We start from the raw sequence: 16,506 nt of genomic DNA on the forward strand, positions 1-16,506 counted from the left end.
ATGACTTGTGGACTTCAACTCCCAGAATTCCTCAGCCATGCACTCTGGCTGAGGAATTCTGGGAGTTGAAGTCCACAAATCATAAAAGGGCCAAGTTTGAAGACCTCTGGCCTAGAGCAAGCCTTGAAAACCTGTTGTTCTCCATCTACGTTGCTGAACTACAACCTCTTATCAGTCCATACAACTGTAGCTACAAATGAAGGGTAGTGAAAGTTATAATTCAGCAGCTTTTGCAGTGCCGCTGACTTCTAACTCCAAGCATAAAGGCCTAAGACTGTTTCTCCCTGCATTAGAGGAAATGGTTTTTTCTAATATCATTCAATATTATTCCAATCAGAAACATCAGCTTAGACCTCTTGAAGACTTGTGTAAAAAGTGCAAGATCAGAGTAAGGCTTGTTGTAGTAGTAGTAGGGGTCACTAAAGTACTTCCCTTTTCTATCAGTAATACTACCATAAGCTGGAACTCTGGTATATTATACAATTACACTTTATAACTTACCTTGTAAGGGCATTACTTGTAGGGTATTGTTTACTCCCCCCCAAAAAACCCCATAAGATTCTAGAATAAATACCCTAGCTTTATTCTCAACAGGGGGAAGCAGGACTGCCAGGTGTAGCTGGTTTGCCAGGCCAGAAGGGAGAAAAGGTAAGGTTTTACCAGCAACATGTCTATTGTCGCTTTTTGTTTGGTGGGTTGGAAACTGGAAAGATATTGCATGTCCATATTTGTCAGGAAGAGAACTTTCTTTGGTGTAATGTCCCAATGGAGATAAGCTTTGTCCAGATAGATTTGATTGCCACTGACCTTAATATCATTTAAGTAACTCTTTTTAAATAAAAAAAAAGTTTTGCTTAGTGAAGTTTTTTATTTGTCTTTGTTTTTAGCAATTTCCACTTCAGAGCAAGAATCCTCTAGGGATGTTGTTTAGTTTGAAGCTGGGTGTGATTTTTCTCTTTTTTAACCACATGGTTTCTGGATTTGATTGTGTGTTTTTTTTAATGCCTTCAAAATGAGATACATAGGAATATGGTGGGTATGTGTATTTAAATAAAAACATTCTCATTTAACTTTCTGTGAAGTGTTATTTAACTCCCTGGCAAGTAACTTTTCAGTTTCTAGTAAGCAGATGTCCATTCTGTTAGAATTTTAGGCATATTTTAATCTGTTATTAACAGTTGGGAAATAAATAATAACAAGTGAAACAACAACAGAAGGTAGAGTTGTTCAACAGCAACTTCCCCTGCCAAATCCTCTCTATTCAATCAGACCTCCATATTTTTTCCCCTTTTCTCTATTCCAAAATTTCAAAATACTCTGTGCCTATTCAGCTTTCTTTAGAGTGTTTATTTCCCACCCTTAGTATATGATGTTCCTATAATTTGTTACAGACTGATTCTTCTGGATTCTGGTTATTACAATTCTTGAATTAAAGTTATCAATAAATGATATTAACTGGTAGCCTTCACAGTAGTCAGTGGGACTGGGAACTCTGTTGCTAAGCTACATGGTTGTAAAACATGAAGCCACATGACCAGCTCAAGTTATGACAGCAGTTCAAGCAGTTCCAGTTGCTGTTGTTATCCCATATGGCCATTGGCATGATGTCATGTGAGCGTCATTTGTTAGTTCCTGATGGTTTTCCCATTGACTTTGCTTGTTAGGAAGCCAGCAGTGAACATAGCAAATGGCAATCACATGACTGTGGGATGCTGCAACAGCTATAGCTACAGGGACCCATCATAGGTTTTCTGGTTCAACGCTGCTGTAACTTCAAACAGTCACTAACTAAGGACCCCCTGTAATTTTTAATAGATATTTCAGTTGGCTTGTTTCAGAGTTTTTAAATTAGAGGATGAAAAGAAGTGATTGCCTAAAGTCAGCTGGCTGATTTTCATGCCAAAAGGAGGACTAGAACTTAGGTTCCTAATCCAGCACTGTAACTACTAACTATACCATACAAGTTCTCTGGGATATATTCATATTCACTCCCTGAATATATTTTAAATATCTTTGTGATGTTTTTCTGAGAATGCTAATACAGGTAGTCCTTGACTTACAACCACAATTGAGCCCACATTTTTGTAAATTTTGCCCCATTTTGTGATTTTTCTTGCCACAGTTGTTAAGTGAATCGCTGCCATTGTTAAGTTAATAACACGGTTGTTAAATGAATCTGGCTTCCCCTTTGCTTTTGCTCATCAGAGGTTTGCAAAAGATCACATGACTCTGGAACACTGCAACCATCATAAATATGAGTCAGTTGTCAAGCATCTGAATTTTGATCACCTGACCCTGGGGATGCTGCAAAGGTAGTAAGTGTGAAAAATAGCCATAAGTCACTTTTTCCAGGGCTGTTGTAAGTTTGAATGGCCATTAAACAAACTGTTGTAAGTCAAGAACTACCTGAAGTTGTCCCTTACTTTCTATTGTTCCATTTTGGCCACAAAGCCATCATAATTCAGAATCTGTAATCTCATGTTTGAATCTAATTCTAAATAATTGTCAGGTTCATCTTTTATAAAGTTTTTTTTAAATTGCCACGTACTATTCAGCTAAAAAGGGACGCGGTGGCTCAGTGGGTTAGGATGCTGAGCTTGTCGATCAGAAGGTCGGCAGTTTAGCGGGTCGAATCCCGAGTGCTGTGTAACAGAGTGAGCGCCTGTTACTCGTCCCAGCTTCTGCCAACCTAGCAGTTCGAAAGCACGTAAAAATGCAAGTAGAAAAATAGGGACCACTACGGTAGGAAGGTAACAGCATTCTGTGCGCCTTTGGCATCTAGTCATGCCGGCCACATGACCACGGAGATGTCCTCGGACAAGCGCTGGCTCTTCGGCTCTGAAACGGAGATGAGCACCAGCCCCTAGAGTCGGAAACAACTAGCATGCATGTGTGTGGGAACCTTTACCTTTACTTTTTTATTCAGCTAAAAACAAAACAACCACAATTAAAAAACAAAATCAGTGGAATAGAAGTATGTTATTTGCATGTGGTGTGAATTGAGCTCAGATACATTAATCTGTCCTAACCATTTATATATGCCCCACCTCACAAAACTATATTTATTTTAATATATTTGCATAAAATCTACATATGTTTGCATAAAGTCTGTTACTATAGCTCCCTCTGTGTGTGTGTGTGTCTGTGTGTAGAAAAAAGGCAATAACAAAAGCCACACTATCATGCTTAGATGTCATCCAAATATGCGCTTTCTGAAGGCCATTTCAAAAGCCCTACTCTCCATTTTTACAGTTCCTAGTCGGAAACTGCCAAAGTGTTTGGACAGAATAACCCTCTGAAAAGGAAAGAGTTCCCTGTCACACCTCTTGGAGGACTGTCAACAGACAACTTCCAATCCTCATTGAGCTTTGATTAGCATTTTGCTATTTCTGAAAGCTTTCAGATATTTGGCATTCCCTTCTCTAGTACAAAACAGGTTCTCCTTATTTCTATCTCAGTCTTGCCCTTTTTACTTCTTGTTAGTATTATTTTAATGCTTTTTAATTGGCCAGCAACATATCTGTTAAGGATGTGGCAGTGTAAATACTATTTCATTTTTTTAAAAAAGTTTGTAATTATATTTAAATAACCAAACAATTTTTTTATAATATCAGCTTGAACAACCTTCAAGTACTGTATGGCAAATAAGCCGAAGAGTCAATCAATGCTATGAAAGTTCTTTAACTGTAATATTAATTAAAAATCAATAAAATAAATAAACAAATTTTATAAAGTGATAATGATAGTTGGAATTTAATTTTACATTTTATTTGTCTTTATTTATTTACTTATGAAACTTAGGAACCACCCATCTCCCTCACAAAGTGATTTTGTTTCATCTCTATTAATAGAATAATACTTTGATAATCAAAATGATTGGTGATAATGTATTGCAGTCTATCAATAGGAAACTGTATTCAAAATATTTTCATTTTATTTTTCCTACTGATATTAATGTCTGTCCATTGTTGCTTGTTTGAAATCTGATAAACCAGTGCTTAGGTTCCCAGTACAACTAAAAAATACTCTTCCCCCAACGCTCCATAAAATATGAATATATTTTTGAGCCTTTCAATTTTTTTAAAAAAAACCCTGGACTATTGGCACAACAATATACAGCCTCATTTTCAGCTCATATTTTGTAGGCTTATAGTAAGATACCATGAAAATCCAACATATTTCCTTTGTCAACATTCCATTAGTAATGCTGTGGCCAATTTAAATCCAGTTTTTGTTGCCAAGGTAACCTTCTAGAGAAATTAGAAATTGTGAGAAACATGTGACTTCCGGTGGCGACGCGGCGCCGAAGACAGCCGCCTCCGGGCTGTCCGCTCCGCAGCTGTGTTTTTCCATCGTAAACAGCGCCGATCAGCTGTTTAGATGGATTTGAAGCCCCCTCCTCGGGAGAAGAGGAGGGGGTGAGGCCCCAGGTAGGGGTTGAGCTCTCCGGGGCCGCCTGAGCTGAGAGTTTGGGCGGCTGAAGGATTGAGCCCCCCCGAAGCCTGGGTTGCTCCGAGCTGCGCAGCGCCCCTGCTCTGGGATTTATGGAGCAGAGCCAGGCGTTAGCAACCACCCCTGCCAAAAGGAAATACTTTTGATTATCAAGATGCAGGCAGAGCGGTACAGGAGGTCAAGGTGATGTGGACTCTTATCTTTACTCTCTAGCTCAATGGATTTTATAGCTTTAAAGTGAAAGTGCGCAATAAGTGAAAGTGGGGGAAGATGGCGGCTAAAACTTCTAAAGCTCTTCGGAGTGCGGGGTCTTCCCTGGTGCAACAGACCTCATTGCAAGCTTTGCTTCCTCCTGCACCTCCTCCGGCATTGACGCTTAAGGATTTACAAGATGCTCTTGGAAAGCATTCACAATTGATGTCTGACATGATGGATGAAAAGTTGAAAAAGCTGGAGGAGAAAATGGAGGAGAAAATGGAGAAATTGGAGAAGAAGATGGAAGAGAAGTTTAGAGCAATGAGGGTGGACATGTTGTCTATGATTGAATCTGTAGCTGAATGTGTGCAACAGCTGGATGTAAAAGTGAAGGATCTCAGTCAAAAGAACTCTATATTAGAAGCAAAGGTATTAGAAAATGAAAATATAAGGGATAAAACGGACGGAGAATTGAGCCTTGTTCAGTATCATCAGATGCAGTATGCTATTAGAATCAGGGGTTTAAAGGAGAATTGTAAAGAAGATTTAAAGCAGCTGATTTCTGAGGCTCTGGAAGGGCTATTGGGCCAGCCAGCATCTGAAATTGAGGGAAATATGGACAAAATTTTTCGTGTAAATTCATGGATTGCAAGACAGAGGAAGTTACCCAGAGATGTGGTGGTCTATTTTACAAAGAGAGTAATTAGAGATGAAGTTATTCAAGCTGCTTATGATACTAAACTGGTAGTGGCTGAGCAAGAAGTCTTGGTTTTAAAAGAGATTCCTCCGAAGATTTTAAGGAGAAGGAAAGATTTTGCATTTCTAGTACAGGAACTTAAGAAATGTGATATTAAGTTTAGATGGGAGATTCCAGTTGGACTGGTGGTGACGCACAAAGGTAAAAGATATCGTCTGGTTACTGTGGCCCAGGCACGTGATTTTTATAGCAATGTGCTAAAAGCAACCCCCCTATCATTTTTGGAAGCTGTAAAGGGATACGGCGAGGGAAAGCTTCAAGATGTTGCAGATAGACAGACAGAGGACAATGGTGTTGGTGGGGATCAAGATACAGTCTCATCGGTTGTTGCAGGAGGCCAGAGGATGACGCGTGCTGCCCTAAGAAGAGCGAGATGAGAGCAAGAGCAAGACCAGCAGAAAGTTATGGAATCTCCAAAGTGTACTTACAGTGAAGCTGTGGGAGGGGCGCGGTCCAAAGAAGTTTTGTGGGTCATGACAGACGTGCTCCAAAAGCTTTGGAGCGTCAAGATTGGTGATTAAATTTTTAAATTAGAATGTCAATGGATTAAATTTATCATAGAGGAGAAAGAAAGTTTTTTTAATATTTAACACAATTTAAGATTGATGTTATTTGCTTGTTAGAAAAGTATATTAGGGTTATGGACTAAAAGTATGTGTTGAACTAAGAATGGGTATGCAAGCTCCTAATTAACAAAAAGTTGTCTTACAGATTGCTTAAACCTTTTATTTTACTCTTTTTATTTGAACTCAAGGATGATTTGGAACTGCGAGACATTTGGCGTGATACATGCAAGAACTATTTTTGATCATAGTTTAGTTTGGTTGGAGATTATTAAGGTTAATAGAGATAGGCGCTTTTGGCGCGTAACTGAGAATTTGTTTAGAAATTAGAGAAAGTTTGGAGAATGTAAATAGTAGGTGAAAGTTTTTTTTTCCTTTTTTTTTTAAATTAATATGAATAAGGACTGGGATTAAGAAAATCTATTCTGAGTAAAGCTCTTTTTCTGTTTCCTCTTTTTCTTTTTTACTTTATTTGTAATATTAATATTGTTTGTATTCATTTTATATGAGCTAGAGGGAGATAGAATTAATAGTTTATTGTTGATAACATAGGGGTGCTTATGTTTGTTTTTTGATTTTATACCCTGTATTTAGCTCTGGGAAATCGGGGGGGGAGGAGGGAATGGGGGAGAGGGTTAGGGAGGGTTAGATAGGGATGGGGAGGGGGGGATTAAAGTCAAAATGTATTGTAAAACTTTTTAAATAAAAAAAAAGAAATTGTGAGAAACATACTCAAAACAACTCTGACTTGATTGTGCTAAATATAAATTGAAGTAAGGTGTTTTAGTAGGCATTCAAAATACTGTTATAATACCCAACATCATCAACATTTTTTACCTGTCAAATTTCAGCAACACCTTCCTTTCTCCTTTTTCAGTTATGCCACTGGGGATCACACTGTCTAAAATGACCTTTGTCTGATCAAGAATAATAGGCTGTGCCCAGTGATCCATGTAATATTTTAAATCCCTAATTTGAGGCTCTCTGGAATTCAGCAGGAAAAAAAGTTGTTTGTGTCTAGAATTGCACAGGAGGAAAAGTGAAAAATTAGCTTAAGGTCCTATATTTTACCCCTTTGATCTACAGAGAACAAAGCTATGGCAATCACAATCACCGTTCTGGAAAAGAAAAGCTAAAAAGGAACTCTATAAAGGATTTTTAAATAATATCTAGTAATAATTCTGTTAAGTATAAGGACTAAACTTAGCTTTCATAATCTTTTACATTATTACAACTCACATTACAAGGTGAGTTAATATAATGAATTAAGCAACTCATTATTTAACCATAGTCAAATAAACTAATGCCATTTTTTTTCTACCTCCCAGAAGACATCCATAAATCCCATAATTAAGATTTTCTTTCCTGTTTTCTTCTAGTCTTCTTGCTTCTTCTCTTGACATTCTTTATCCAGGTCCCATGAAGTAACTCCAATAAATCTCCCACAAAACAGTCTTTTTTATTTTAAAATAATCATTCAAGTCCACATTAAAGTCTGTTTTATGGGTCTTCAAAGGAGTTTATTCATCTTTGGTGACAACTTTTTCCAATACAAAAAGTTATTTCACAAGCCGACAGATCAAAGATTTCCTTTAAAGTAGCCATCAAGTGCTTTAGGAATCAACCTTCAAAAACCTTATTTTGCATTGCAATGTAAACAAAGCAGACTTTTTTCCCCACAGAAGAGAATCTTTCTAAATATTTTCAAAAAGGTTTCTTTAAATCAATTTCACTAAAGCTTAACATTTAAATTGTTTAGAAAGAACTCCAAAGTCATTCCTGTGCTATATGTTGCAAAAAGTTACAAAAAAAAAGATCATATAAAGTTGGTAAAAAGTAATTTCTTTTAAATGGATTGGAAGGAAACTCATCCAGTAGCTGTTGTTTTGAAAGTTTTTCAGTTTTAAAGAGGCAATACAGCAAATCGAAAAAATTGAAAAGAGGAGATCTGGACAAACCTTGAATCACAAAGGCTGCATATTCATTATTTGCCTTTTTTTTGTCTGGAAAGCTAAAAAGTTTCATATTTTTCTTAATGATTTTAGGATTTTTTTTTCACTTTTGTCATATATTTTTTGCATGTTTTCCACCCTGTAATATTTCTTCTAGGTATTAGAGAATAGAATTGCACATTACAGCTGTATGACAAAGTCCATACAATGGTGGGGATTTGTTGGTTGAGCTTTTATCTTGATTGTCAGTTATTATTATTTTCACCATTATGGGCTTTTATATGGTACCTTTAACTAGTATTAACTGCCCAGCATTATGAATTTGAGATGGACAGTCCTATACCCTGAAATAAATCAATAACATTCCAAGTGTAGTAGACAGATTTGTTTCAAGACTGTTTATGAATGACCTGAATATACCATTTGCCTTTTTCATAATGTTTGCATATCATCTCAGTCTTTTCATTAAGTTACCCCTACCACAATCCCAAGATTCTTGGTACTCACTGCCCACTCTGGCTGAATCAACATATACATGAAATTGTGTGAGAGTGTTTGTATCCCATAACCCATACATTGCATACATTTCACTCAGTTAAGATGCCCTTATTACTTTGATATTCCCTTTTAGCTTCGATCATTTAAATAATTTGATAGCTTCATTCATTAGCAGACTGAAAAATGCCAATACGGTAATCTTGTTTTTAAGAAAACAGAAAAAATAGTACATATTTTATTGCATAACTCAAGTTTTATCATTGCTAAATACATTCTAATTTTTAATTTAAAATCTGGGTGGGCTGCAGGCTACAAATGGTATACTATACAACCGTGGTGGTGAACCTATGGCACGTGTGCCACAAGTGGCATGCAGAGCCCTCTCTGTGGGCACGCGCACTGTCGCCCTAGTCCTAGGCCTTTAGCTGGATTTATAAACCCTTTTTGCTTTAGGCCTCTGCTGCTGTGTGCAAAAAAAAAAAGTTTCAATCAATCAATCAATTTCAACTTCTCACAGGGAAAAAAAAGATCTCACAAAGTTGGAATTGATTGAACTTTTTAGACCCACCCAGTCTGCAGTTACCACTGCAGCCACGCCCACCCAATTGGCCACACACCCAATTGGCCACACCCACCCAATGGACCATGCCCACCCAGCACCCGATGATACATAAGTGGGTTTTGGGTTGCAGTTTGGGCACTCAGACTCTAAAAGGTTCGCTATCACTGCTATACAACATAAAGCCTAACACTTTATTCAGAACTGCACTTTACCATTTTTAAAGTTTAGGAAACTACTGTACTTTGTAGTTGGAAGCTACAATAATAATAACTGTCAAAAATGGATGAGGTATATTTATTTATTTATTTATTAAATTTTTATACCGCCCTTCTCCTGAAGGACTCAGGGCGGTATACAGGTAGAAGCAATAAAATGAAATTGTAATGAAAATAACCAATGTGGCACAAAACAACCTTTTGCCAATCTTAGTATCCTCACGTAGATCAGGTACTGGTGAACTGAATCCCTGGTTAAATTTAATCTTTTAAGTATCAAAACCACAGTTGCAAGATAGAATGAATTACTTCATAATTGGTTTTTCCTTTATCTACTAGCCCTTTAAAGGCCAAAGTTTATTCATTTATTATAGTTATGAAGCAACTAACTGCATATTTAGTATCATTTTGGTTACTGCAATAATCTTATTTTTAAAAAAATGTATCAGACACATAAATTCAGAAGATGCCAGGATGTACCAATACTGATATCAAACAGGCTTGTATCCTGGCTAAAATATCTGGAAACAACACAGGAAGCAGAACATGATGTAAGACTGATTCTGTGGGTAGCCAAAAAGGCTGACAGAAGTCATTTCTGCCCATGTTGGCCTTTTTCTTAAATACTGTAGTGCTTGCTAATAGCATACAGTCCTTTAAATGTTGTTCTGCTGATGAGACTGAGTGAACTTAACATGCTTACATTTAAACCATTCAATGGAAAGCACTAAACATCATTACTTTGATTCACTGGATTTGAATTTCTGGAGCGAGTGCAGCATGTGTGACTTGATTTACTCAACCCCCTGCTCACATGCCAGCAAGTAAGAGCTGCCAGCTGGATTTTACAGGTGCAGGTCTTTGAATTTCTGTAAATGAAAAGTGTGATTTAAGAAGGCAGGTATAAAAGCTGCAGGATGTTGCCTAAGGAAGCAATTTACTGTACATAAAAGGCATAGTGACTTGTGGAAATGCCTTTTAAAAATAATATGAACTTCGTCCCTTGGCTAATTGCTTTCTACCAATTATATGCCCCAATCTTCAAATTTGCAAAAAAAAATTGCTTATCTCAGATTTTGTTGCAGATTCTCTCTTTATTTTCGTGATGGACTGTGGATTTTGCTCATTTAATTTGTTACTGCCAGAGCTGGTAAAAAACAGTAATATATCTAATGTTTTACCGGTAAATATCTCTTTATTAATGCAGATGCTAAAAGAATAACTTTTTTCTGATAGAAGCACATGGTAAAAAAGGAAATATTAACTGAAAAAGTTATGTGCTACATTGGTTCCCAATGAATTATAAAATGTTAGGATTAGAGTTAGCCTAAATGTATTTATGGAATGATGTATTTATTAAGAAAAAAAACTCTGTCTTTTCTGAAGTTTCTGTGGAAACGTTTGATTCATTTCACCAGTTTGGATGTAAACCTAAACGAAAGTTTAGCATGATTTAAAAAAAGACCAACCCTACTTATTGTGCCTATGTCCTTCTTTTTTTCTCCATCTCAGTATTAAGGAGGAAAATGTTTGTTTCCATTTATGATTAACAGCACTTGCTCCATTTGTTGAATCTGGACAAACTGCAATTAATCATATTGTTAATGGAAACTAATTAGTTAATGTATTTGTATAAAATGTTGAGCCACTCCCAGCACAAACAACAGGTAAGGTACTTATCTGCTAATTTACTACACAGCAAATCAAAGTCAGACTTGGATGATTTATTTATTTTTATTTTATTTTAATTCCATTTATATCCCGCCCTTCTCCGAAGACTCAGGGCGGCTTACAAGCTTAGCAGTAGCCTTCATTCTATGTATATGCCTGCTTATTAGGGCTTTCACACACACCCCAAGCGGCATTATTACAAAGTCAGCTTAATTGCCCCCAACAATCTGGGTCCTCATTTTACCTACCTCGGAAGGATGGAAGGCTGAGTCAACCTTGAGCCTGGTGGGACTCGAACCTGCACTAATTGCAGGCAGCTGGTGTTACTTAAGGAGGCATTAGCCCACTGCTCCACCAAGGCTATATTGTTATATTGATTACAGTATATTATATTATATTATATTATATTATATATTATAATATATAATTATATAATAATATAATTATTATATTATATTATATATTATAGTATATTATATTATATTATATTGATTACAGTTATATTGATTACAGTACTAAGATAAATAACAGCCCCACATTTCCTGTTTTTTTTTCCAATTTTTGCTGCAAAATTTTTAAAAATTCTATAAAAGTTGCAATGATCCAATTGGAATTGAACCAACATAGATGGAATATATTTGAGGATTACTTTTGTGTCCATTTTGATGTGCACATGTTTTAATTTTTTTCAGAGACCTTGTAAAAAAATGGTAAGCATTAGGTGCTGTGCTTTAACCTAACGAGTGTTTGATGTAAGAATTCCATTTGTACCATCCTGTAGGTTAAAAAAAAACCAACTTTAATATTTCATGCAAATACAGGTAGTATATATCTCAAAGTTTATGAAGATGAATTATAGTAATTAAATATACATCCATATACACTTTTCAAGTTATTCTTTTTGGGATAAAAAAGAAGAACAGAAAAGAAGTAAGAAATAGTGAGCCCAAGAACTTAAATGAATAAGAAAAAAGAAAAGAATACATACTTAAAACTAATTTACACCATTACCTTGATCATCCTCTTCCTTTTGATTCGTTCATTGTTTCTTTGCAATTCATTAATTCTTTCTATATGGACAAGCCACCGTAATACAATTCTTTCATTCTGGCCACTCACATTTATCTTCCATATATTTATCTTCCATTCAGCATCAATTTTCTTACCTCTTCGTGTTTTCCTACACACATTTAACTACTTTTTTCCCTACTGCATTAAACTTTCTCTACATTTTTTCCTGATATGCTCAGTTCTTTTCCACCTACTGTATATTATGCTTAAATCAAAATATACTTGAAAATACATGCCTTTTTCTAAGCACATATTTACCAAATCGTCCCTATTCTCATTCATTCTTGGATTTCCAAATGGCCCAATTGCAGGATTGCACTCACTAGTTATGAATAGTGAAGAACTGTACAGGTTAGAATTTTGAAAAGAGATAAATCAGAGTTAGAAAAATATGGCTATGATATAGAAAGAAGAATATAACATAGCACCATTGAGTCTTTGACTTTGAGGCTGTACTTTTCCAAAAGACCCCAGCTAAAGAAATCTCCTTATGAACCCTACCTTTCATGGAAAATTGAAGGACAGATTGAAGATTCCTGGAAAGCCCTGAAGATTTGCCCTTTTTAATAGTTCACCTTCATTTCCTGGTTGCTAGTTGACAACCAAGAGAAAAACACATAATCCTTATTGGATTATCAATTCTCTGCATTTCTTAGTCAAGAAGCAGTTCTAGCTTCTCTATTGAAGGTCACTGGACATTGTAAGGAATAAGGTTAATCAGGAGGTCAACCTCTGCCTAAAACATCTTATGACACCTACCCAAACATACTAGTGCATTGAATTCTCAGCTTTTCCACTGAGCGGAATCTGTTTTATGAATTTGCAAAACATTCCACAAAATATGACTTTAGACAATATCATTTACTAGAAAAAGCATATCTACATTCTCCCAGTTATATCACTTTTGCAGTCACTATACAAAACTGCATTTACAGATGCTTCGTTGTGTTCTTGTCCTTGTAGTATTATTGCGCTCTTCAATAACAATCAAGGAGAAGAGCCACATTTGGAGGGTTAAATTGTTTATTAAATATTTTACAACTTGAGTAATAGGACTTACCTAAATACATTTAATTTGTATAGGGTGAAGAAGGAGCTAAAGGAGAAAATGGGATTCCTGGTTTGCCTGGAACAAAGGTAGGATTCCTGCCTTAAATGAGTCCTTGGACCATTTTCAGAACCAGTAGGACCAAAAGTAATGGATATAAGTTACAGCTATCTAGATTTTTATTTAAATGTAAGGAATATTTATGCAGTTTTGGAACAATCAATCTGTAAAGGTTACAGGCTCTGCAATTTTGAATATTTCTAATGAGAGGCTGAACAGGGGAGTCAGGATACATGTAAATTAGATATGTCAAACTCTTGACGTTACGTGACGTTGCGCGACGTATCGGAACTTTTTCCCCATTGCCGGCAATAGGGTGGGTGCAGTTTCTTTGTGACGTGTCCGGCCCATGGGCCAGCAGTTTGACACCCCTGATGTAAATGTAGCTTATGTTTAATATTTGAATAGTGTCAATTATATAATATTTCTATTATTGGAAAACAATTTTCTGGGGCCGGAAAATCCCATTTATTGTCACCTTTTCATCTGGATTCTTGCCTTTGGAGACCAGTCAGAAACTACTCCTGATCCAGAACTTGGCTTCACAAGCAATTATGGTGCATCTTGATATTTTCGTCTAACACATTTGTTCTCTGTGTTGCACTGATTACCAGTGGATGTCTGTCTATAATTCAAGATGGTGATTGTTAGCTATTATGTCTACAGGGCTCAGAGCCTGATTGTTTATAGAATGATCTGCCCATCCAATCAAATCTGACAGAATGGGTATTTTCTACTTCCCATTAATTAATCAGTGCTGCCTTGAAGAGTGCCTGGGTAGGACTACTCTGTTGTTGTTCCTGCCTTCTGGAATACCATCCTCCCAAAGGTTTGTTGGGCTCCAACCTTCCATCCTTTAGAAAAGTTCTTAAAAACTGGCTTTTCAAACAGACCAGAAGCCAGGTGATTTGTGATGCTGACTGGTAGAGGATAGATGATTGGCATTTGAGTATATTACTTATCCACCACCACCAATGTTCTGTACTTCTCTGTATGTTTTATATGTATTTGAAAAATATTTATGTATGCTGCCTAGGTGGGCTACAAATCTAAACCAATCAATAACAAGGAACACACTCTCCAGCCATATATCTCCTTTTTTCCTCACCACTTTTAGAAAGGTCTGATGGTACCAGGAAAAATGTCTTCTAGAAAGAGATTTGGAGTAATTTTTAAGTCTGCAGTTTTAAATCTTCCAAGTATGATCACTAGCAAACAAGCACATTCATGTGTGAACAGTGATTGCAGTCACCGCAACACTACAAGCCAGTTCTAAAAAGTTTCATATAACCATGCCTTAGTTATATTGCAAAACTGCATTCAGGTCAAGACAAATAGTAGTGGTGCAATGAATAAAAATATTATGGATGGAAAAATCAATTCATTGATGATTTCTGTTAGAGCGGGTCACTATTTTAATTTTAAATTGATAAAACATTTTCCTTCTCAGAATCAGTATTAGCAGTTCATATCAGCCTTCTCCAACCTTCTGGTTTATAGAGACATCAATTCCTAGAACTCTCCAAGCAGCTGGAGTTAAGAAATCTTGGACTTGAGGTCCACACATCTGGAGAATACCCAGGTTACAAAGGTCTGCTCTATGCATTGCTGCAGAGTTGAGGATTCCCCCACCCCACCCCGTATCCTAGATGAGATGTCAGCTGGCCTAATAATGGAAGCCTATGAAAGTCGTTTAAAATTCAGAGAGGGCATTTTCATCCCATCTTCAAGATGTAAATCATTCTTTTATATGAAATGATTCCCAAGTTAGGCAGGTAGCAGTTCTAAACAGTTTCAAACATCACATTGCACAAAAGATTTGAGTCATTTATTTGATCTCTCAGTATTTATAATATTTGATTTATGACGTTTGTACTTTTCTCCGAGCTTCCAATAGTAACAGAAGTTCACGTTTCCTCTCTGCCCTGGAGTTACCAAGTACCTTGTTGTGCCTTTGAAATTTTTCTGGAAAGTAAAGGACAGGGAAGGCTGCAGGAAGAACTTTTAGCTCCTAATCTGCACCATATGGCTTTCTTTCCTAAAGAAGAATATAGAAAGAAATAAACCTCAGTTGTTAAGAGAGGAACAGGGGTTTATGAAGAGCAGCTAGTACTATCAATCAAACGTTATGTTGAAGTGTTCTGTTTTATCTCCCATCATAGATTTACTGTGGTAAGAAAAATGACAGGATAAGGAGTGGGGAAAAACCAGAGAATTAAAAATGGAAGGAATCCTCCTCAGGACACCTGTAAAGTCACATAAACGAGTCCTGAACTGTATTTTCAACATCTGCACATGTGATTCACTCAGTGGACAAACAATTGTTAAATGTTCTGAAATGCAAGCTGAGTAATTGAAGTACTGAATACTACGGATGCTGCATTATGCATCAGTTATCAGATTCTTATTCAGAATTTGCATGTCTTGAGAAGCAGGCCAAATTCTGTCATTAAACAGAGAAAATATTTTAAATAAATATATTTTTGGCCAACATGAAGATCATTAAGCTTAGCGTGACAATTTTCTTAATTAAAATATTAATAGTCCTTAAGAAGAAATGATAGTGTTTTGTTATTGCAACAATTATTTTTATTTCTTCATAATGCAATACCTTTTTTAATGACCAATGAATTAGAGTTGATGCAGTTTTTAATCTGTTTTAGGGAGAAGAGGGTCTGATTGGTGTTCCTGGTGTTCCTGGTGTTCCTGGTACTTCTGGTGAAAAGGTACATATATATCTATATATCTATATATATATAGATATCTATATATCTATATCTATCTATCTATCTATCTATCTATCTATCTATCTATCTATCTATCTATCTATCTATCTATCTCTATAACTATCTATCTCTATCTATCTATCTATCTATCTATCTATCTATCTATCTATCTATCTATCTATCTATCTATATATAAGCTTTGGGTCCATGGCTTGTGTTTGGCTGCCAGAATAGCAGCCATCTTCCCTTTTTACCACAAGTTTTTATATAAGGAAATGTTTACTATTTATTTAACATTGTCAAAGACCAAGTAAACTAAGAAAAAAATACAAATACATTCATGATCTTTTTAACTGTGTACCACCAGGTTGGTGTCTAGTAACCCCACAGATCGACTTTCTTTAGAATGATCTGTTCCTGACTTGGGCCTTCAGATCTTCCAACAGTGCTTCCATGAACATGTAATCAAGTCCACTCACCTTTCATCTGGTTGTTCTCTTTTTTGCTTTCCATCTATGTTTCCCAGCATTGTCAACGCTCATGACACGATGTGTCCAAAATATGATAATCTGAGCCCATTCATTCATTCATTCATTCATTCATTCATTCATTCAACAAACTTATATAGCCAGCCATTTTGTTGAATGTGACTCTGGGCAGCATACAATCACTAATTAAACAATGTTGCAATCATTAAAAAAAAGGAAAAGCAAGAATGCTGGATAAAAACATTTAT

At 36.1% G+C, this 16,506-nt stretch overlaps 1 protein-coding gene across 1 annotated transcript in view; it reads left to right on the forward strand.

Annotated features, from left to right (window-relative positions):
• COL19A1 (collagen type XIX alpha 1 chain) overlaps window positions 1–16,506 on the forward strand; it is a 182,554-nt gene that overhangs the window by 58,467 nt on the left and 107,581 nt on the right. Inside the window, exons 7-9 of the mRNA XM_081335931.1 lie at window positions 595–648; window positions 13,020–13,073; window positions 15,708–15,770. Of these exons, the coding sequence (XP_081192057.1) occupies window positions 595–648; window positions 13,020–13,073; window positions 15,708–15,770 (171 nt within the window). The remainder of the gene's footprint in view (window positions 1–594; window positions 649–13,019; window positions 13,074–15,707; window positions 15,771–16,506) is intronic.

Source organism: Vipera berus (assembly GCF_964194415.1).
Source record: "Vipera berus genome assembly, chromosome: 1".
Taxonomy (NCBI): Eukaryota; Metazoa; Chordata; class Lepidosauria; order Squamata; family Viperidae; genus Vipera; species Vipera berus.